The sequence below is a fragment of the Bombus pascuorum genome, chromosome 12 (assembly GCF_905332965.1).
Source record: "Bombus pascuorum chromosome 12, iyBomPasc1.1, whole genome shotgun sequence".
Lineage (NCBI taxonomy): Eukaryota > Metazoa > Arthropoda > Insecta > Hymenoptera > Apidae > Bombus > Bombus pascuorum.
Window position 1 is genome coordinate 4864338 of NC_083499.1, and position 23237 is coordinate 4887574.

Consider the following 23237-nt stretch of genomic DNA (forward strand, 5'->3'; position numbering starts at 1 on the left):
ATCCCCAATTCCTCAGAATTTCTACTTTTCAAACTGTCGAACCTCTGAATTGCCGAAACGTTTATGAATTTCTGATCCTTATGAATTTTGTAATATCTTAATTCCCAAATGTGTCAATTTTCCAGCTGCCAAATATCTACTGACCTCTAAAAGCAGAATGATAAATTCCTAAGAGAAAGTGCCACTGAAGGATTACAAAGGGAACGTAATTCGAACCCTTCGCCAAAAATAAACAGCACTCCCGAAATACAGGTCCAATAAATCGATCCGCCTTAGTATGTATGTTCGTGTGTATATCCCGTGTCTACTCAACGATACTTTAGACGAGTCATCGGTCGAAGCGTGAGCGTAAACCTCGACGTGGATTCGAGGACGTATTTCTTTCGCGAGCCGCTATTTCATCGAACAAACGGTGCGGTAAGGTAGATAACGTTAACAGCGATCTGCTTGTGTTTCGGTGCTTTTGTAATGTGACATAAACGAGAGGCCAGATCTATCCGTTTATATACGAAGGACGATAGCGGCGATCGACTGTCTCGAAGGCCAATCGATTATCAGGATTGAATCATCGTTGGTGGGCCAACTCCCTTTTGGTCTTGATCAATATCGTAAATCCGACGATCTTGTTCTAACGAGTTGCTTTAAGGTCGGTTCTGATCTCGTCAAATTATCAAATAATAATTTAAGTTTGCTTCGTTGCTGGGAAAATCATGTTGCAGCTGTATGTTAGTACATAGCAGCAGAATCACGAAATTAGTAACTGTGTATACTTATTACTAAATTTATGATATAAAATAAAATTCGTAATTGTATATAATTAAGCAATTTCTTTTATCATAAATATATGATGCATCTGACAAAGGTGCAAAATTGCGGTTAATGTAAAAGGTAGTTTTTAGAAGAATTGGTCAACGAATGAAGAAATATTTGAGTAAATTTAATACCAGTATCTTAAGAGCCTGTGTTATTTGAACCTATGTACCTTCAATATTCGAGAATTTGCAATTAAATTTAATAAGTATAATCATTTCCTTAAATACGTAACAACGGGGACATTGATAGCATGTACAATTACAAGAAGAACTAAGATTACATATTGCCAAATTTTATATTTGAGAGAAATATGAATACTTCTTCACGCTCGATGTTGCCTGCAACCAACATTACCTGCACTTTAAAATTCCATTAAATAATTATCTACATTAAATAATTATTTTTTCATGCCTAGTAAAACTGATCCTAATTGTGCTAAATTTTCTCCTTGACAAGAACGTCGAAAGAATTGTATCTTCATTATCGATAATTTACGACAAAAATTCCTTTTACATAATGCAAAAAACATTTCGTTGTAAGAGTTTTAATTTCCATGTTGTACTGTCTGAATAATTATGTCATATTCACAGGCGAAATCTCACGATGCGTGATTTCTTGACCAACCCAGAAACTAATAAAAATTAAATATAAGAAGTTATATATGATAAAGTAATACAAGTAAAAATTGTTTGATTTTAAACGACCGCGGAAACAGTTTTTCTTGTGAACACAGTGGAAATTTGCCGTTGGTGGTAGCAATCTCTGGTTCGATTTGGAAAGTTCCGAATTCGTTTATTTGGCTATTGCTGGAGGACATATCTCAGCCTCCGCACTGCCGTATCGTTTATCTAGAATACTCCTCCAAGTCAATATAGCCCCCGGTAGTAGTTTGAGAAACTTACTTTAAATCCTAGGGCGCATCTGGTATATATAGGTCAGACGCCCAATAACGATTAAGGCCACGACCTTGGCCGGCAACTGCAGCCGTGCAACCGTTTTTCTATCTCCTGCGAATTCGGCTAAATTCGTGGCGATTGTATTTATAGGCACCCACGACTATTTCTATAACGTCTTCCACCATCTTAAATTGATTTAGACCGTTTCGTTTCACAAATTTGTATTCTATCTTTTGTGATGTACGTATCTTCTATGATCTATTATTTAATGGTTGTGTGAAAAGCTTCTTTAGCAGATCATATGTTCTCTTGTTGCTGTTGTAATATTTTCCTGGTTATTGCTGGTGTATTTAACATAGCTGATCGTAGCTTGCAGGTTTATATGAGCTTCGTTTAATACATTATTATTCTATATTTATCGATTAATGTACGATAATAAATAATTTAGTATCAATATATGATATGGAAACATAGTGATGGAATTACATCGCATATGATATGAGGCTTGGGGTTGTTATTAAGTTATTACACCTAGCAATATACGCTGTTAAAAGTTTTTCATATAATGTTATATATATATTAATGTGCAATAAGTATTTCATATAAATTCAAAATCGAGAAAAGAAACCTAGAATTATGTTGCCTTATAACTTGCATCAGTAAAACAATATTATTAGAGTTAGAGTACGTATAATTAGGAAAGGTGTTTCCAATATTTTATGTTCTTGAAATCACAGTTTGATAGTCTTACTGCGTATTAAATAATTATTATCTGTTAGATAATTTCATTAAATAATTTCTTCTGTGCTAAGAAGCAACAAAGTAGATCATGTATGGTAATAGTCAGACAGTAGGATCTCAAAGTACTTGCAGTAGGTACGATCTACGCAACAGTCATATGACAATCATTTTCCTATATTAATAATAATTTAGCAATATCCTAATAATATTCTGTTTACTGTCTCCTGGTAAATAAAGATCGTTTTTGTAGATCTTCTGATTTCGATATTTAATTGGTGATTAAAAGAGAGTACTCTGGTGCTGCATATTTAAACAAGAAAATCTATAATCTCGCAGGATTTATGATTTTTAAATATAGATGTTATTATTCACAAAGTTAATCAATTAATTAATTAATGTTGCAATTCGATATTTTTGACGTATTGGGTTATGTGCAAAAGAACATATTAAATGAACGGAACCAAATAAAAATGCAATTTTAATGAAATACAGAGAATAATACATAATACGATAATACATATTTAATAATACAATAAAATTGGTTGGCAACAAACTGAATTTTAAAATTGCTCATCCACAAAAGGTACAAAATGTGATTTATACTTCCTCGAAAACTATTATTTCTGCAAATAATGTCATTCCTACGAGAAAAAATATGACGAAACACAAAAGAATGCGTTTCAAGTTAATAATACATTCTATTCTGCTGAAATTAGGTTGACCATTTCGCAAATTTCCATGTTAGATCGCTTCATTATGTCGATCACAGAGTCAAAACGGGCTATGAGCTGACTATTAAGCTGTTATCAAGAACGATTTTCAATCTTCTTAAAGGACGGCGAATTCCTAATGCAAGATCGCCTATATCACCTTGGTAATTGGGTCCCTTCAAAAGAGAAGCGAATGGTAGAAGGAGGAAAATTCTAAAGTTCCAAGTTGCACAATCCTTTGGAGAGATTATTTCTGACAGTAGGTCACCTTCCATTGCCGGGTGCTGAGGTAATTCGAGCAATTTACTCGGACAACTCAAGCAGATCGTTGACAAACCTAATAATTTCCTCTTTGTATCCAAGAATCGTGCATATGTGCCACAGTTTTATTTTTAACAAACGAAACTCGTACCATTCGTGTAATATAGGTATATGTTTCTCGATTGTCTCATCTTTCATACGAAACGATGCAAAATTTCCCAGAAAAGATACGTCTTTGTTGTTTTAATTGCAATTAGGTTGATCAGAAACCGTTGTCATTCTTGTTATGTGAAAGAGATGAGGTTGATTGCTTTAACTGAAATTTCCATTAATAGTAGAACTATAACGTACTAAATATAAAATTGGTACCAAAAGAAAAAAGAAATGGGAAATAATCAAGAAAGATACATCATATAATTCTCGTGTTTTTTTTAATTGCAAGAACTCGCCGTTTTCTATCTTAGGATTTCAGTAGCGTGAATATGTCATGTTTGAAAAGATCATTAAAAATTCACAAAGAGATAGAGATGCGGTAGTTGTCAAAAGCTGCGTAGTGTAATTTTATAACCTTGGTGAAATAAAGAGTCTTTGAGAATAAACTCGTTATACAAATGCAATGTGTACTCAAGCGTCTAAACCATTGTCTCGTTAAACTGTTTGCATGAAGAATTTCACTTTAAAGTTATTATTTAGTTGAACATTGTTGATAATGTTGCTATATAGAGTATCTTCAAGTATTTTAAGGATATTAAATTTTTACAAAGAATTTATAATTCTGTAAACATTTAATTTCCTTCATTCGTTAATTGGAATTGTAGAAAATTTAATAATATTTAAAGATCTTAGTTTGTTTTTTATGAATAAAAGATGCATATTCCTCCAATTCTTCATTTTTTATTTTTTATCTGGAACAATAAAAAATTCAAAAATTTTATAATATGAATCATGAAAATTGTAAGAAGTCTAGAAAACGGATATTAATGTTCACGTGATCAACGTACCTACTGCATCAAATTGCAATTCAGCGGAGACTAGTGGGAGTGCCTAGACTGTATTTAGTCGGCGTAATAGTTTCTTTAACGACCTAATCAACGTGGCTGCCGTAAACTCTAATTACCGGTTAAACTGTGCGTTCGCAGCGAGATGACTGTGATTTCGTCGTTGAAGTCGACCTTTTGGATGTGCCATGTGAGAGTTTATCATGCTTCGCTGTGGCACTGTATTATACTCGATTTTACCTATTTAAAATAAAAAAAAATTAAAATTAGAAATTTCAAACTTTGCATATTCCTTTTATTACTTTTAGCGTTAACTATATGTTCCATTTTTAAATTTTCTTGCTAATTGAAACATTTATAAGTATTATTACTTACCTGGTGTACAAACAATTACAAGTGTTCAATATCTACAATGACGATAGTGTCATAAAATTTTATAGCGTGTTTCTAAGAAATTCCTAGTAAAAAACAGAATTTATTACTTCGCGATACAATTTCTGCAATCTCCATAAAAATAAATTTAAGTTACAGTTGACAATTTATTACTGATTCATAATAAAAAATGAATTACTACTTCACATGTTGCAGCATCTTCAAATTTTCATAAAAATGTATTCGAGTTACTAAAATGTAATTACTATTTACTCTACTTAAATGTACAGAATACATATAAAATGCAGGAATATAAAAAATCTTCAAAGTAAAGTACTAGTTGTAATATTTAGAGAATGAAACAAATTTACATTTACATTTATTTAAACAGGCAATCTGACCATTACTAATTTACTAAATAATAAAACATTTCACACACAAAGTCATTATTCTCAACAGAAATAATTTCCATACATCTTTATCCTAAATTTCATTTTCTTCCTTCGTTTATTAAACTCGATGGATAGCTATAGCTAGGTTACATAACAGCAGGGCCACCCGGCTAGTATCGCGTTTTGGACAGAAACACAATGAACTCGTTAACACGACCGATTGTTCGCATCCAATTTCAGCGGCTTGTTCGATTGCGTAACGTTGGTGTGTCCATAGGCAGACCAGTAAGATAATAAAGAATCTTTGAGAAACGGCGGTTCTTGGGAGTGCGGCGTTACGTCAGACGCTAACCAGCATTATCCATTTAATCTGATAAATGACGTCGAGTTAATCAGGCAATGGCGAACGGAACGCAGCGCGCCTCCGGATGCAAGGCACGTACTCAACGCGCGTGATCCTTGTCCTCGGCTGGCTTTTCTCCATGTCGCTGCCGTCCCGTTCCATCTTGCTCCTTTGCTTTGCACCGTGACCTATTTCGGCCAGACGCGAAGGTGAAGTAGAAAACAGGCGAAAATGGAAGGGAAAGAAGCGACAGAAATCAGTAAAACACACGTACATTACGAATAATGGTTCTCGAGATGACTCGTCTCTGTAATTTGTGTTTCGTGGGTTGGTATTGTTAGATGATTTTTGGTTAATGAGAATGTAGCAAAGTTTTTTTCCAGGGTCGTTTTGTACAATTAAACTATTGTTGTTAATGAAATTTTTATAAGCCACAAGATACCTGGTATTAATAAATAAAGGTTAAAATCAATAAACGAAGAGAAATATGATATGTCTTCTTTTGTTGATTTTTTTGATCTCCATGTCTACAACTCATAGTTTGCAGACTTATTAATATTATTAATTATTATATTATCGTGCAAAAAGCCCATACTAATATTTAGTACAAATTATGAATTCTTTCCACTGCTTTTATTTACCGCCTTTTATTACTAATCTATTATTTTACTCGCATTATCTGTGCTTTAAAATGTAAAATACTAAATATAACTTAAAATATCAGGTTTAAAAATCGAAGTTGCACGGCTTGTATGATTGCACGATGCACTTATAGGAGACGTCGTTCTTTAAGATTGTTGGGTTAGGTTGATATATCTACACCGGTGATAATTTCGAGCAATCTTCGTACATATTGTGTTCGAAGAGGTGTAAATGCGTCCATTTAGCAGAACAACAATTCGATAGAAACTCCACAGATGATTTTCATGAACCGACAATGGTTGGCAGTCGTAATGTATTTTCATAGTTTGAAATGTGTTGTACAGTATGTATGTATATGGAAAATTCGATGTATGATGGTCCATTTATGTGCATTTTCTTGAGTTGAAGCTAAACGTAGATGATTTACGATTTCAGGAAAATGTTCTTCTAAGAACTGTTATTTCATGTCTTTGTCACTTTGCTTTTTATTGACCTACGCGTCTTGTTTGGAATTTTTCTGGAAAATGCAATAAAATGGGAATTTAGCTTGGAAGTATATAGCAGGAACAGAAGAAGTAACCTACACGTGCAGACCTCAATAAGAAAGATCAATTGATTTAGTTGCAAGAGACAATATCATAGATATAAACTTTTTATCCTTAAAATCCGTAATGTCGTCAAAACTGCCAGGAACCAACTTTTTCCGATGTAGCAGGCGTTCGTGTCTGCGAGAACGCGGCACCACCTGACGACCGAAGACGCATTGCGATTGGTCGAGTGGCGGACGGCCAGCCAATCGGCTGATCGCTTTGGTATGGCGCGTTGTGCCGGTTACCGGCTTTCGCACTGGTTCGGCTGCTGGCCCGCGGCTGGTTGGCTCGCTAGAAATTGCGCGCAAAGCGAGAAAAAGGCAGAGTGAGTAGCGTGTGACTTCGCGAGATAAGGACGAACGTGAATCGCGATCGCGACGAAGACAAACAACAACTCTCTTCTATATACTTCTCTTGTATATGTATATATATATTTCGTTCAAACAAAGATAGAAACGAACAGAATAAGAAAAAGAGACGCGAATAGAGTGGAGACACGCGTGAAAAGAGCAAAACGAGGACAAAAGTAAATAGCGACGAAAGAAAATGGACGTGCAGGCGACACCGGGAGACAGAACGAGAAAGAGAAAGAACGAAGGAACGCGTATGTGCGAGCGACATGGTACGACGGAGGAGCTGTTCGAGAGAGAAAGAAGCGGGAGAGCGCGAGAAGGACACGTCGATGAAAAAGGGGGGCACGGTGGTGCGGTGCCGGCTGCCTTCGGCGAGTCGACAGTTTGGCGTTCGGTGTTGCTAGGCGCGAGGGCCACTGTCAGTGCCAAGGCGGCAGCCGGCAACCTTCTCGTGCGACCGCGAATCGTGCCACCTTTTTTCTTTATTTTTCTCGCTTTCGCTGTACATCCGTTCCTCGCAGTTTTCCATTAGAACGACTGGTCCCGCGACATTTTCGTTTTTCCCTCATTGTTTCTCACCGAACTAATGCTCCTATAGAGGATGCATTTTCGAGACTGTTCCAACGACGAACCGGCACCCGGTCTCTCTGGGTTGCCTCTCTTTGGCAGCACTGCGTCGTCGTCACCGTGGTGGTGCTGCGGCTGCGTGCGTGTGTGCGTGAAAATCCCGACCAAGAACATGGAGACAGGCGAATTTCAGTAAAGTGACGAACGATCATGGGATGTTCAACCATCTTCCTCCGTGCCAAACGATTTCGCCACTCTATAGGAATACCGCTTTCGATGGAACCGACCAGGTACAGATCAGATTATCTTGTGAAAGTTACGAGAGCGGGATGGAATTTGAACGGTACACGCATCTCTTGCAACAAGTTAATAAATTCGTTATATGTTACGAGCTGCTAGCTTCGGAAATTGATTTTGTGAATAAATATTTTGAAACTTTGGTGATTTTTCTAAATTTTCATAGCAATATGCTGTACGCATGTACATTGTATAAATGATTTGGTAGGGCCAATGAAATACGAGATATTTAGCGTCCAGTTAAGCTAAGATTCCATCCGGCTGTTATTCTCTTTTTGGTTTAGTTTTTATTATTGGATAAATTTATTTTAGTATCTATGTATGCTTTTAACAATAGAATTGCAAAATAATTTTCTATAAAATAAATTTCAATACAGAGGTATGTAAAATAAGTGAACATATGAATTATGGAAGTGCGGAAAATAATTTACCACGTGTTGCATACCGAATCCTGTCGGAGAAAAAGCGCATAAAAATTGCGCTTACATTCAAATACTAATGCGACACGTTTCTGTTGAATCTTATCGTCAAAAAATCTCACAACGTTTTCATGTGTCGAACCGTTTCACGTGAAATAATAGGTAACGCCAACTCACACGAGTACAACGCCAATGATAAATCGTTTCGATTTCATCGAACTTGTTGCGTCTTATCTCGCTCACGTTTGATAGTTGCTGAACACACACCCGGCCAAAAACTTTTCAATACCACGGGTCAATATATGTTCGATGTTTGAAAAATACATTATTTAGCAGCATAAATAAGACTATATGTACACTATCTGACATAGATATATTACGTTACTGATCGACTAGTTATCGAAAAAGTAAACAAGATATCGAATTACGATCTGTCGCAAATGCCTAGAAACGAAGCATAAAAATAGAACAATCATCGTTGCCACGTTTCTCAAAAATAATTTTTTATCTATAACTAAACAAATGACATTTTTGCTTTTGTATATTAATTGTAAGGTTTTTTCGTTATTCTTCGTGTTATTAGATTAATACTTTGTTTCATCAAGTAACTGATCATTATGAGATTCGAGATGCAGATGAATTCGATTCCGCATCGTTGAGTTGGCACACGTATGTATTTGCGTGGCACATATGCGCGTTTACTCTTGAAGCTGCAGAAAAGTGTGAGCGGAAAATATGCGTCGTTAGCGTATTATAATCTCTTATTCGCCTTTGAATCATTCTGAAGGCTTTTTAAGTGTTTCAACACTTATGGGTTCCCATTTGAAAGGTTATGTTTTTTTTTACAAAACTTAGTTGGCATTCTAATTTTAATCTAAAACCTTTAGATCGAATATTAATAAATATAAATTATGTACAATGTTCGGATATCTTATATTCGATATAGATAATGCTTACTTGAAATCATAGAAGCTAAAAATCATGAAGCAAGGAGTTAAGGAGAACGAGCATATAAATCAAGTGACGGGTTTTACGTACGCGGGATGAAGCTGCGCAAACGTATGCGCAGTTTACATCTCTGTGATCGATGCTCGAATTTTTAGTGCTATTTTTTCATTCCAAATCTATCAGCACCAAAATAAATACTGACGTACAATTTGTTTCAATATTTCTCAATTTCATTAATGACTATGTTGGATATGATTTTACTTTAAGTTGCTGTCGTCGAACGTATCTCGCACAAATAATTTTTATACAAGATACGACTCAACTATTTGAAATGTCAACCGTATTAAATATCTAATCAGCCTTATTAAAACGTAAAAATTATTGTTCCTTCCTTTGATTCTTCTATATTCGAGATTACTAAATAATCACTTCGTGTAAGGACGAATCGACAGAAAATTGGTCTATTTTTAAATTTCTTTCTAATTATCATATCTTTGTTTCCTATCACTTTTACATGATCAGTTTACTAAAACAATAATTATCGACTTATACATAAATCTTATTTCTATGAATTCTAATAATCGTGTTTACAATTCTAGGGAAGTTTTCTTATCGTTTATGTAACTTGTTACAACTGCGACATTGACAACATTTAGAAACAATATAGTTTCCGATAGGGACATTTACTTGGCCTGTAACAAACGTCGTCGCTTATGTCAGCTGAAATCAATTACATATTTACCATGATCCTTTTATATCCGTTCTCTCGTTACTCTGTCGTTTTTAACATCCAGTTTGACTAACGATTATTATATTTCCTTTTGCCTCTATGTTATGCTCGTAATTTCTCCTCTGGCTATTACTTTCTGCCAATCGAACCCCGATCAAAACCGGTTCTTAAATTTCGAGTCATTACAAAGCATGTACCTGTCCCACTGTTCTCTCTCTTTTCGCCTTTAGTGCCCTTTCAAACTCTTCTGCGCGGTTCCATGGTCAAACACACGGAGTTTCAACTCTGATAGTGTGGCCTGGCTCAATTTTGTGGCGTATTAATTAATCGGAACGCGCTTCGACAGACGTCGGTAAAACAGTTCGCGGATCTATCCGCTGGACGACGTTGTTCCGTTTTCCAAAGAGTATGTGTCAATAACAGGAACTGCCCTAAAGGAGAAACGCGTTTCAGTTTAACAATGACGACTCTAGTATATAAGCTCTCTTTGTGCGTGTGCACGCGCCAATGCGAGAGACCGTGTTTCCGTGTGGAAAAGGTCAAAAGATCGTCGAGAGGAAATCGTGTTACTGGCAATTAATCAACGGACAGACGTGGACGCAGCGATCTGCCGATTGTATAATACGAATTGATGACTCTTCTTCGCGAATCACGCTGAAAATCCATTTCTCTTTTTAGAGAGAAGTTAATTCGATATTTATTTCATATTCAAATACAAATTAAAAAACGAGGAACTAAATTTAAATTTGAAAATTCAAAAACAGAGAATTGTAATTTATTTTTCAATTGAAATACTTGGATTAGACTTTAAAAATTACTTTTTGTAAACATTTTATATTTTATGGAAGAATTTGGATCGAATCTTAATGCATTAGTGGGTTAACAAATGTCTAATGAAATTTTTTGACTAAGCAGCGCAGTGTAACAGTACTCATTTAGCTTCATAAAATACTTAAACGACTTCATAAAAATTGCGATATCCATAACTTTACAATAACTGTTGCTTAATTCTTAACAGATTAACGAAAAATTCTATTTATCATGAATCAAAGAAAAAAGCCAAGAACTATTTTTATGTGTTCAAAGACGTTGTGGCAATGATGTTTACATCCATAGAAATGGTAGTAAGGAGATTTACGCTGTATCGGTTTCACAAGTAGTTAGTCACAATATTGGTAGGACACAAAAAAAGTTCAACAGAGTTCCGTGAAGTCAAACACATTAAAGCCACTTCGACGGCTAGGACAAATGAAGTGCTTATCGTTTCTCACAATTTCTCTCAATAATTCCTCGCTGGATCTAATGAAATTTTTTGCTGTCCCACCATTCTTGTCAGTCGCAGTAATTTCTCCTCCACTTCTATACGAAGAACATTTTTCAGTTAAATGTTCTTATTTTCTCTCCCTCTCTTTCTCTTTATCTATCTATCTATCTCTTTATCTCTCTATCTCTCCACTCTTTCTCTCTTTCATTTTATCTTTATCTAGTCTCAAGAATTTTATTGTCGCGTTTTTAGCGACAATTAATTCCACGGAATAAATAAAAGAATAATGCTTATTATCTTGAACCGTTTGAAAAAGCAGGACAAGCAGATCAGTAAATGTTTTAAGTGTACAATACTTTTTCTCCAACAGCTAAGAAATAGCTGAGGGATTAATAATTTTCTGCTTCTTCGTTGCGGCGTGCATGCTTGAGAAAATAACGGGGACTTGATGCTTTCGAATTTAATTTCTTTTCCTTATTAAATCATCCAACAAACAGTAAATCTTCTTTAATTCTTCGCAGTCCTACAGTATTATATGGAACATTTCGTTAGAAATTAACGTTAGAAAACGTTAAATCTTTCACAGTGAAACTTTGCTAGTTTAATCAAATGTGCATAGATATTAATTTTGAAAATATACAAGTATAAGTTATTGATTACGAAAATATAAAAATGTAATTATTAATTACGAATAGATTCTGAAAGTGATTTATCGAGTATAATTAATTTAATAATATTCAAATTTCGATTGATTGAATATAAATCAACAGACCGCAGATATTTATGCAAATTCATGTTTTTTATACAAAAAGTGGAAATTAGATGGAAATCGTTTACATCCTCTATGCGCTATAATTACTAACTTACATAGGCTATTTTCTATATTCTATAAATGCATAAAGTTCTACAGCTTATAAATCGTTAAACAGAATACCAAGTATGACTCGAAATACTGAAGAGTTAACTCGTTTCCCCTGCTACCAAAATTTTCTTTTCATTCACTACTAAAATTCCATTTGCCAATTATTTCCAAATACCGTACTCCCATTAATCCGTTATCATCAAATGAAGGATACGTCATAATTCTCCCTATTCTCCTAGACACAACAAACATACTTAATGACCAGTATCAAAACTTGTTCCGCACGTAACGATCACGTAACTATCCGTGCAATCACAATATTGCCAAGTCCGTTTCACACCTGGGAGCCCGTTTCCTATCTTCAACTTCATTCTGAATGTCTCTCGATCTTTCAATCTGAAAATATCTTCGCGAAAGGACTTCGATATGGCAGCCAATCGAATAAAGAAAAAGAAGCGAAAGAGAGAAAAAAGATTACTTTCGAGGAACGACCGACCGGTCTTTCTGTGTCTCCTTCACCCAGTCGACCTTGAAACCAGCTGACAAGCCGAGGAAGAAGCAGCTATAGGATCGTTCGAAACGCGGGGGAGGAGGGGGGATTGCGCAATGCTTCGAAATACCATGACATCGGAACGCCCATTGTCGGACACCCTGCCACATCCTCAGGGTTCCTCTTTGTCTCGGCGAATTCGTAACGAGGAAGAGGATGAGCGAAGGAGTAGATAGAAAAAAGAGAAGAAACAACAAGAAAAAAAGGAAACGTACAAGCCGACGCGCGGTTGCCTCTTCAACCCCTCTTCCACTTGTATATCTGCTCTTTATCTTCCTCTCTTTTTCACTCGCTCTCTAGGTCTCTTTGTATCTTTCGCAGGCAGAATGTCGGCCTGTCCGACGGATGAATTTATTTTCGTACACGCCTTTCGACTTCACCGACAAGAGATTTATGCGAGAATCGCGGTCCGTGGTGAACTTTTAAGCGCACCGGGGATTATTCATACCCCGCGGTTGCTCGATGAGGAATTAACGACGGGGGACGTGTTCGTTTTTCGGCTAAACGCGGAGGGGCTCGTGAAAAAATATATCCTCTATATTTCTTCTCTATTTCGTATTTTCGCCGCTATTCTTTTTAGTTTCCTGATTTTCGTGAAAGCGTTTTTCGGGAGCGAATCGTAAACTGCACCCTCCTCGCACATATACAGAATGTACTATGATATGTGGAGCTCAGAAGCCAACGTACGATGCTATTGATATTTTATTAAAAATAATACATAGATTAGAGCCTTCTTGCACAATAATTTACCAGTTGGTATTAACCGAATTACAGGTTGTAGATTATATTCTTTATAATTTTACATGAAATGGACAAAGGTGATCCGTAATTTGTAAATTTTGTTAAATTTCACTTGATTTAGTAACAAACCTGTTACTATTGTACAAAAAAGTTTATTAGTACTAGTATATTGGTAATTTCTGATTCGTAATTTGTAAAACTTAACTAATAATATAAATTTAATTACGTTTAAAATTACGTTCTGTAACCGCGATTTCTGGCTGAAATAACTACTTTCACGGGACTATAATTTTAGAGGAGGCTCGACAGAAGTATGTAAAAAACATTCGCTGATATTCAAAATGCACAACTTTTCAAGCACTCTGAATTCCTTTTTAATCACGCAATCGCGAGTCGTGATGATGAGTCTGCGATTGCAAACCCTCTAGCGGCAAAATGAACAGATATCGAAGTTTCGAAGCAAGCTGCCTCTTTTAATCTCCTCTTCCATTAAACTTCGTTAAAATTGAAAACGAAATGTCTAGACTGGTGAAGTTGAAAAAATTTCTGTTATAAAAGTTCTGAAAAATTTGTCATTAATGTTAGAAAGAAAAGTGGGAAAGCTTTCGAGGATTTTTAATACAGAAATTTCGCCTAGTTGGAATGAACTGGTAGAGAGATTCACGAGGTTCCGATAATTCGTTACGTGCGATCGACCTTCGACTCATCGAGTGGCTTCGCTGATCGTCAGTTTGGCTGACGTGTTCTGTTCGATGTATGCTGTTTTATTAAATCGATCAGCAAACGTGCCCACCTCCCTTTTTGTCTTTGATTTCTATATGACGCTGCGACGTTGCCGTCGTCTAACTTCTTCTGAATCATCTTGTTGTCTATCTTCTATCGTAATTCAGTATCCAACGATCATGCAAAGCAATTTCAAAGATGGATTAAAAATATTTCACCTCTGATTACTTATCATTATCGTATAATGTATTAGTCCATTGTATTAAAGAAATATCTTATTCGTAAATTATGTGATTCTTTAAATAAGCTTTGAGTACAATGTTATTGAATAAGATGGTAACTCCATTCATTAGAGGGCGCTGCGGAAATACATTGACAGTACATTATATGGACATCTATTCATTATATTTACTGGAAGATACTACAAGTTTTATCTTATTTAGTGTTTTACGTTGTAAACAGCATCTTATACATTTATGGGGAATTTAAGTGCGGAAAAATGTGCAGAATGTACCAGAAATACGGTAATAGTTAATTAGCCAAATACTTCGTCATGTACAGGATATCTACTAATATGGGTAATCTGTAATTTGTGGCTTGTAAAATTTTACTACTAATAAGGAATACTAATCCTACAGTCTGGGTGCTACTTTCTTAAAAACAATCACCACTTTAAAACGGCGCTAAAAAATCAAATAACATCGCATAAACCACCGATACATTCATCAATAACACATAACCTTAATACCGGACCGATCGATGCGATGGATACTGCAAAAGATTGCTAAAATTCCACGCGCATCGTAGTGAGCTAATTAAAAAGTTTCCTATCTTTGGGTGATCCTCGATTAGAAGTAAACAGAAAAAGAGGTCTTCTTGCTCTTAATTGATACTCGAATAACTCCTGATCTAAAGACAGAAACAAAAACCAAACTCGAAAAAGTGAACCCTATATTCTACGTACCCAACAAAACGGTAGAAAACAAAGAACGCAGAAGAACGAGGAAAAAAAACACGAATGAAGCGCGTAGATATATGCGTAGTGTGTATTTGATCGTCGTGTAGCTGGAATTAAAAGCTTCGACACAGAGGAGAAGAAGCGAGAAAGAGAAAGACAGGAAGGCTAACTGTGCGCGAGAGTAGCGGGGGTTGGAGATGCGTCACCGGGAGGAGCGTGACTACCACCCTCGCCCTCCGTGGCTCTTTTGAAGGTCAAGGTTTTCCGCCCCTCTCTCTGTGTACGTGTATACGTGTACACGTACTTGTGTACATGTATATGTGTGTGCGAGCGTGGCAAGAGGATTATGAGGGGGTAAGAAGGGAGGTTGCAGGCGTAGAAGTGTTGGTGAACGAGGACGTGGCGAGGGGTAGATTGAGGTGTGCGTGGGTGGTTGGGGGTGTGTGCCAGGGGTGGCGAGATCCCGGTGCCCAGTATTTATAGCGCTTGCGAACCGGTCGATAGCGGATAGCGACACTGCGCAGTTGGGAAGCCCTCGTACCGAACACCAACCCTTCTCCCCTCTTCCGTTCCTCAATTCTGTCCTTGTCACTCTCGCTGTCTCTGTCAGCAGAGCCTAGCTTCGCCACCCCGTGTTCACCCTTTACCCGACCTCTTACTTGCTCGACCACCCCTTTCGCATCAAGGCTTTTTACTCCCTTTTTCTTGTGTACATTTTCTATCCTGCTCATTCTTTATTCGATTCTACGTACATATATTTGGTTTTATCGGTCTTCTCTCTTTAAACTTAATTTTTTGCTCTTTTCCTTTTTTTCTGATGGTAATACAGAGCAATAGGAGAAAGGGAAAAAAGAGGGATGACTTTCCTCCGGGATATTGGTCATGGGTATGTACGTGGTGGGATGTAGTACTCTCTCTCCTCTCTTCGCTCCAGGGGACGCCGAATGCTCGATATTGATATTGATTGGAAGTTTTTAGCGACCGATGGTTTAGAAATTGCGCCTTCCCGAGCGTCAGAGGAACGCCATGGGGATCGTGTTTCGCCCGATGGATCGGGTAATCGCGTGACCTACCGAATGTTTTCAGGTTTCCTACAAGTATCGCCGTGTAAGGTCTATTCTGTTTTTTTCTAGTTTTTAAGACCCAAACGAATGTCTTTGGCTCTTATCTTTTCTTTCTTCTCTATTTCCTTTTTCGTAATCGCGGTAGCATTTACTTGAATTTTAATCAATCAGGGAACCACGTTGTAATTCGTGGGATAGGTAATTATTTTGTACCAGAAACACTTTCGAGCCATTTAACAACGAAGGAAGCTTGTTCAATGTTAATAATTTCAATCGCAATTATCATAACTCATTAGCGTGTACGTGTCACGTTATTTCTGGAAGCTAGTTCGTTGTTTATTTTATTAGTATTAACATAGGATTATTTTAATTATTTTCTCGCTTTGGATATTTTTTCTTGGTTGACCTAATTCTTTCGTTATTAGGTTTATTATATTATAGAGATTAATGGTGTCTCGTAATATACTAGATTAATTACTCCGTGTGAAGTTCAGAATTAAATTATAAAATGATAAAGCTTAAATGACTCAAATACCCTTATCCTTACCCTGTTCCTGCTTTGAGACACCAAGGTGAGGAACGCTTCCGCTACGCAACTCAGTTCCCGGAAATACATGTTCCTAGCCAACGTTAGTAATCGTGTAAACTGTCCATTCCACGCGTATTCTAAGTATAGGGAGCTCGGGTCTATTTTCGCGGTAATTCATGATGTACGATATCGGAAAGTAAGCGGTGACTGGTAACGCTAAATAAAGGCGACCGATTATCGAGTATACTACTATTAATAAGAATCATTCGACTCGACGTTAATTGAGACTCCTACGTGTACATTCATTGGCGGAAAAATGATTAATAAGCTGGAGGGGTGGAGATAAACGACGCAGCTAACGAATCGCGAACATCAATTTGCCAATCAGATTTTTCCGAAAAATTGAATCTCCGACTCCTCGACGCAAGTATTGATCATCGAGGAGGACAATCGTGAGCAATTGGAGTCTGATTGAAAGGTTAGTTTGGTTTTGATTAACTGTCCTATTGCATCCACTCATTCTTTTTTCCTTTCGAAAACTATCTGCATGAGTAAGATAACGATAGAATTTTTATCGAACTAAAGCGATCGAAGAGAATTCAAAATGTTTTAGGAACTTTTTAGAAATGTTCGAGTGAGCAAGGGAATTATAAAATTTTAGTCGCCATAAAAATGTCGAATATAATTAGACATATCTGTTATCTTCCGCTGTAAAAAAATTCGATACCAAATAAAGGAACTAAAAACAAGAATCTGGACAGTCAAAAAAAAAAAGAAAGGAGATAACAGAGTACTGTTAGATAAAGAAACTTGTCTGGAAAAAGGCACGAGAAAGCGACGTATCAACTGTACCTGCCGCAGAGAGTAGGAAAGAGAGAGTACGTGGAATGGTGGAAGATGACGAAGCAGTGGTAGAGTATGAGTGAAACAACGAAGAGGAGAAAAGGGAGGTCAGAGGGTTGCTGAGCGCCGCCCCTCTAGTAGTGGGGAGAAAATCTATCGCCATCTTTGTTCAACAGCCGGGATACACAGGAGGGTTGGTACCCCTACTCGCTACTTTCACCGTGAACTAGGGAAAGACAGTCTTCTAAGGGGAAGAACAGACAAGAACAGAATGATCGTGTGGGCGTTACTGCAGAGGAAGATGGAAGCTGGTTAACGCAACAGAGAGGCAGGACGATGGAGATCGGTGGCTAGAAAGGAAGCATAAAAGAGGGATAGAGAGTGAGAAGAGGGTGTAAGAGGGACAATAGAGAGGGATAGCGTTTCGTGCGTTTCGTTGGAGAACTCTAACTACCGGCCGACCGTAAAGGTCGGCGTTGCGTTTTCTTTCTTCCTCTCCAAGTCTTTTTTTTTGTTGCTTTATTTCTCCTCTTCGTGGTCGTCTTTCATCGAATCGTCACATCCTTTAACGACGAGCCAGCTGGTAGCAACCGTTACGTGTTTCTGGGACTCGGTGCACTGTTCTCCACTGGTGCACGAGGTGTTTCCGGTTAATTTTTTTTGCCTTAAAAGATCTTACTTTCTAGTAAAATAACTTTGGAATCGTTGCAATAAGATTCAAGTTCACTGTGTGAAATGGATGACGGTTATAATGTGAAGAAAGAAAAAAGAAACGTTACGAAAGAGGAAGATTAGGAAGAGAAACCAAAATCGTGGAGGAGAAAGGGAAACGCGGCAGTCTCGTGGAAAATGTGTCATTTTCTGTCCTTCTCGGCTGGCAAGGAAATTTAAAGGGACCGCGAAGAATGGTGGCAGGAAGGGGTAGGATTATGTGCCGGGATGGTGAAGGTGAGAGGGTAGTTAAAGGATGAAATAGAGTGGGATGGAGGGGCGACGGGGAAATTGAGTCTGGTTCCTTGTATCTCGTTCGCCGCGCCCCGTGCCATTAGTTGACCATGGAGAGTATCGTTGCGAATCTCTCCCTCTGGAGGACCAGCTGACAGCCTCACTCGACCAAGTGAAACTATCTACAAGTGAAACAAATCAGTGTTCATCGTTTACCATTCTACAGTAAAGCTTTGCAACGAAATAAACAACGAAGGAAATGACTGCGAAGAAAGGAAAAAGAATATTCAAGGAACCACGCCATAAAATAGGATATATTACGGAACAAAGGCTTCCTAATTGCGAGGAGACGGGGTAGATATTTTTAACGAGTCTTTATTAACACCGGTTTCTCCGTGTTAACTCCAATTAGTCGGCATGAAAGCAACGAAAACCTCATCTCGATTTTTCTTACTCATATCTTACAAAACGCAGAAATTCCTGTTGATTCAATATTTAAAGAAACATACATACTATAAAGCAGGAGAAAAGAAGGTATTGTGAGAGGAGAGAAAGAACGAGGATGACGAAGATATCCTGCGGAACGTGTATGGAAGTATATGTATATCTATCCAGTGGCGGAGGGTCCGCCAGGACCAGCCAGCGAAAACCACCCCTCTTGCCCTTTCCAGTGAAGCGAAAACACACAGAGGGAGCTAGAGTGCGACAGGTGGAGAACAAGGATGAAGATGGAAGAGGAGGGATAGGAGGGATGGGCATTTCGGGGTAGCGAAGGAGAAAGAGGCTAGGCTAGTCGTGTTTGGCTCGTGTGACGAGCGCATGAGAGCGACGAGGAGGGACTTTGGAGGCGATGGTGAAGAGGATGGTGGCAGGCGTTCGGTGGACGAAGAGGGGAAGGATTAGAGGGTGAGAGTTAGGGGCGATGTAGTGGGGGATAGAGGCTGGTTCCGTGCGTTTCGTTGGAGAACTCGTACCACTGGGCGACCGTAAAGGTCGTCGTTGCTCTCTCTCCACGTCGGCACATAGAAGTCGAGCAGCTGGCAGCAACGTCAGCAACGAGGAACGGATCAGTCCACCGTGTGCCAGCCTCCAGGTCCGTGTTTCTCTCTCTCCCTCTTTTTCTCTCTGTCTGGATCCTTTGATCATCGTTCGCGGTGTGGAGAGGCCTGCTCCGAATAATACACGATACGATTATCGATACACGAATTTCATCGAGTATATACTTCTCTTTTTTTCCTCCGTTTTTTACTTTGTTCTCGTATAACAAGTAATTTAAAGTTCCACTACTGGGTCTGACGATGGAGAAGATGAAACGAAAGGATTTCGAAGAAAAGAATACAAGCTGCCGTTTGAGAATGGAGTTGTTGGAAGATATTACGCGATTGGGATTGGATCTCGACGGTTGGACGATCTGTAGAGAAATTGTATATTTGAGAAGATTGGTAGAAGAGAAGGAAGGATTTAAAGAAAATCAGCTGTCAAGGTGGCTGCCGTCGTTCACGCGATCATGGAATTACTGTCAACGATCAACCGTGGCGATTAGCGTGAGTAATTGGAGGAAGCTAGGATGTAGACGATCACGTAGATGGAAAATATCTGTTTTCCCTTCAATCATTATATTGTTTCGATTACGAGCGGCCAATTCATGATTTCGTGTGTATGAAGCATATTGTTGTACAGCTAACATTGTGCTCGATGATCATCGAATATTTTTCGATCGTTAGAAACGAAACACGTAGTATGATTTGCGTATGACTATGCTTGCATCATTTTCTTTATTATCATAAGATATTCTTCCGCAATTTCGTCACTCCGTTTTTTATTATCTAGCTGTTCTCTCATCCTCACGTTCATAGCCTTTGGTTTCTTTGATATATGTATTTCTTGGGAAGTTGTTGCACAACCGGAAAACGCGAATTAAACGTGTAAATACGAAACGTGCCGCCGTTGACGAGTATTTGCACTCCATTGTCTCCACGTCTTCGCTCCCCTTTTCCGTTTGGCCAGGCTCGTTCGCGATTTTGTCGCATCGTCGATCTCCAGTCGTCATCAGATTAATTTTCAATTCTCGTGAAATACTTTGTTTTTCAACGTGCAACGTCTCGTTATCGTAGAATAACTGCTTATCGATAAAATTAACATCGATTGGACTTTGAATTCATCATAAAATTCAACGTACACGAGAAAGAAATGTTTCATTTACTTTAAACCAGATTTTTATAAGGCACTTTTATACAGAAAATTATCTACATATAGTTTATATTTCTTTGCTGTTTGCCATAGAACTGAAATAACGTTTACAGTGCAACGATCGGTTAATATAAAGCTTTATACATATTTAACTTTAAACGTATTGCATTTTTACATCGAAATAAATTAATGAGAAATAACGAGAAGAATTGCGGCAGTTAACCTATTGTCAAACATTTTACGAACTTGTCGACGGAGCAGATTGAAGTTTTGTATACTTAAAATGTACACTGAGTCACGTCGTCGAAAGACATTTCATTAATTCACGCAAATCCGATGTGAACAATGCGATACATACAAATTAGGCCCGTCCCTGGGCGATTTCTCGTGAACGAACGCATCAACGACCAAATACCGTTCTCCAACCGCAAGATAATAATCCCAACATTACTGTGACGCTTCAAAAAATTTTATGAAAAGATGATTCGTGTACCTAAAAACGCTTCATATTTCATGACTTCACTTCATATCTTTTTATTTATTTCACATAGAAATTTTTCACACAGTTAAGAAACTCAGATTTCAATTTCACCATTAGAGAAATTAATAGATAATAATTCTAACATCATTCTAGTTGAATGGAAAAAATCTATTAAAAATACATGCATACTTCATATATGTAGAAATTAGTCATATTTAGAAGGACTCGGATTACTAAGTATATTAATAGATAATAATTCTCACAGCACTATAACTGTTTCAAAAGTTCTGTCAAAAAATATTTCATATTATAAAGGTCGTTTATACATTCAAAGAGACTTAAATCACAACTGTATCATTAAGGAGATTATTTTGTCAATCTAAGTTGTCGTTTCGCGACCTTAAATCAACCTGTCTACAGCGTTCTCATTTCATTTTCCCGCGATGCAATTTCATTTCGGTGGACGTCTGTTATTTCATGCCCTACCGCTGAATTATACTATCGTATTACTACTTTGTGTACCTGGTCGCGTTCCACGGTTCGCGTTTGATACGTGTAATCTAAGAAAATCGTCTCTTCAGGGCAGACGACGCGAAGTTCCAAAGTACATTTGAAATTGCCGCGTGAAGCGGACGGGTCCATTGCAATGATCGGCGCGGTGATGCAGCTCTGATCTTATTGGCCGATTCACAGCGGCGAGTACAATGGCGTAGGGAAGACGAAGTGCCCGTGCAAGGACGAATTATGTAATTGAGGCGAGATACAGCTTAACGTCGCTAATAACGAATTATTTGTTCGAGCGCGAACGAAAATCAGGTGATTCTAGGTGAAACTGTTCCCGTAACAAAACATCTGGTATACATTGGTAAACGTTGCTGAAGTGTGTTTGAAGTTTCAAGGACATCTTGTTTACGATTTATGGGTCGTAATCCCAGATCGATATTCAATACTTTGCATCGTATAATTGAACTTTTGGAATTTTTCTTCGTTTATACGCATCTTCAATAAATTTAAATGCCAAAATATTATTATACAAAATATGATAATGACATGTTATATTAACATTGTGAAACATTTTAAACTTTACCCTATTAGTTAATTTTATGTCATGATGATAAAAGTCAAATGAATAGTATAATAAAAATGAAAAATTTTCTTCGATTAATTAGAAAGAATGCTGCATTCGAGCAAAAAGTTTTGGGTATGTTGACAAAAAGAAAGTCACGAACAAAGCAGGGAAATGTATACGTATTTCTCCTGGGCAAGTATTTACGTGAGCTTAGCTAGAAGCTCGCCACAAGTACACGTGTCAAGTGGAGCGCGCGCGCGGTCGCATGTATCCAAAACTGTGTACAATGATGTACGAACAATGCGAAAAAGACCTGCGAGGCTGCCTCAGGGCGAGCCACGATTGTCGGTTTTTTGTCGAGATCAAAAGTGTCCCGTAGCTTCAGCTATGTATAGTATACAAACAGTGCAAGGCACGCCTTGCAAGGCAGCCTTGTTGGTCTGTCTCGTACTCTCTGTACACTTTACATATATAGCTTAAACGAACGTTCGAACCCTCCTCGTCGCCTATATGGGCGAGTTTCGCGAATGTCGGCACGGACGATAAATTCGTATCGTGAATCAAATGCGATTGGCTAGCTGACAGTGACGTCAAACCGGTGGGTAGCCGTCAAGTGGCAAGGCTGTGCCGCGTTCACTAGAGATTTGCAAAAATTCGCTTCCTTTTCTTCCCTTCTCTCCCCGATCTTTCATAATCGGAACCTATTATTACGACGATACAACGACAAATTTACCGAAGACTATGAATCATCTATGGCTGACGTAAACGTCACGTGATGGCTTAGTTTTTTTTTTCAGGAAATATATAATGTGTTGTCTCCAGTTAGAATTAATCGCATTCCGCGTCTCTTTTTTTGCGCATATTCTCGATATTTGCATGTGTATTTGAGATATACGAGTATGTACAAACGTAATATCTATCTAACGATGACAACTTTCCCGTTTCT

The 23237-nt window shown here is 37.7% G+C and overlaps 1 protein-coding gene and 1 long non-coding RNA gene across 7 annotated transcripts in view; one reads left to right on the forward strand and one right to left on the reverse strand.

Moving 5' to 3' along the window:
* Positions 1–23237, forward strand: part of LOC132912529 (DNA-directed RNA polymerases I, II, and III subunit RPABC3) — a 72454-nt gene that overhangs the window by 7844 nt on the left and 41373 nt on the right. The window contains exon 1 of one of the 6 annotated variants that reach the window (XM_060970019.1): positions 7290–7380. The exons of 1 other annotated variant lie outside the window; for it this stretch is intronic. In XM_060970019.1, the coding sequence (XP_060826002.1) occupies positions 7305–7380 (76 nt within the window). In that variant the 5' untranslated portion in view covers positions 7290–7304. 4 more of the 6 variants (XM_060970022.1, XM_060970025.1, XM_060970023.1 and 1 more) reach the window with 4 other exon arrangements.
* LOC132912540 (uncharacterized) lies at positions 2302–5662 on the reverse strand. The gene is made up of 4 exons (XR_009659230.1): positions 5266–5662; positions 4795–4877; positions 4423–4659; positions 2302–4326 (listed from the first exon to the last, which is right to left on the reverse strand). It is a non-coding gene; the product is annotated as an uncharacterized LOC132912540 (long non-coding RNA).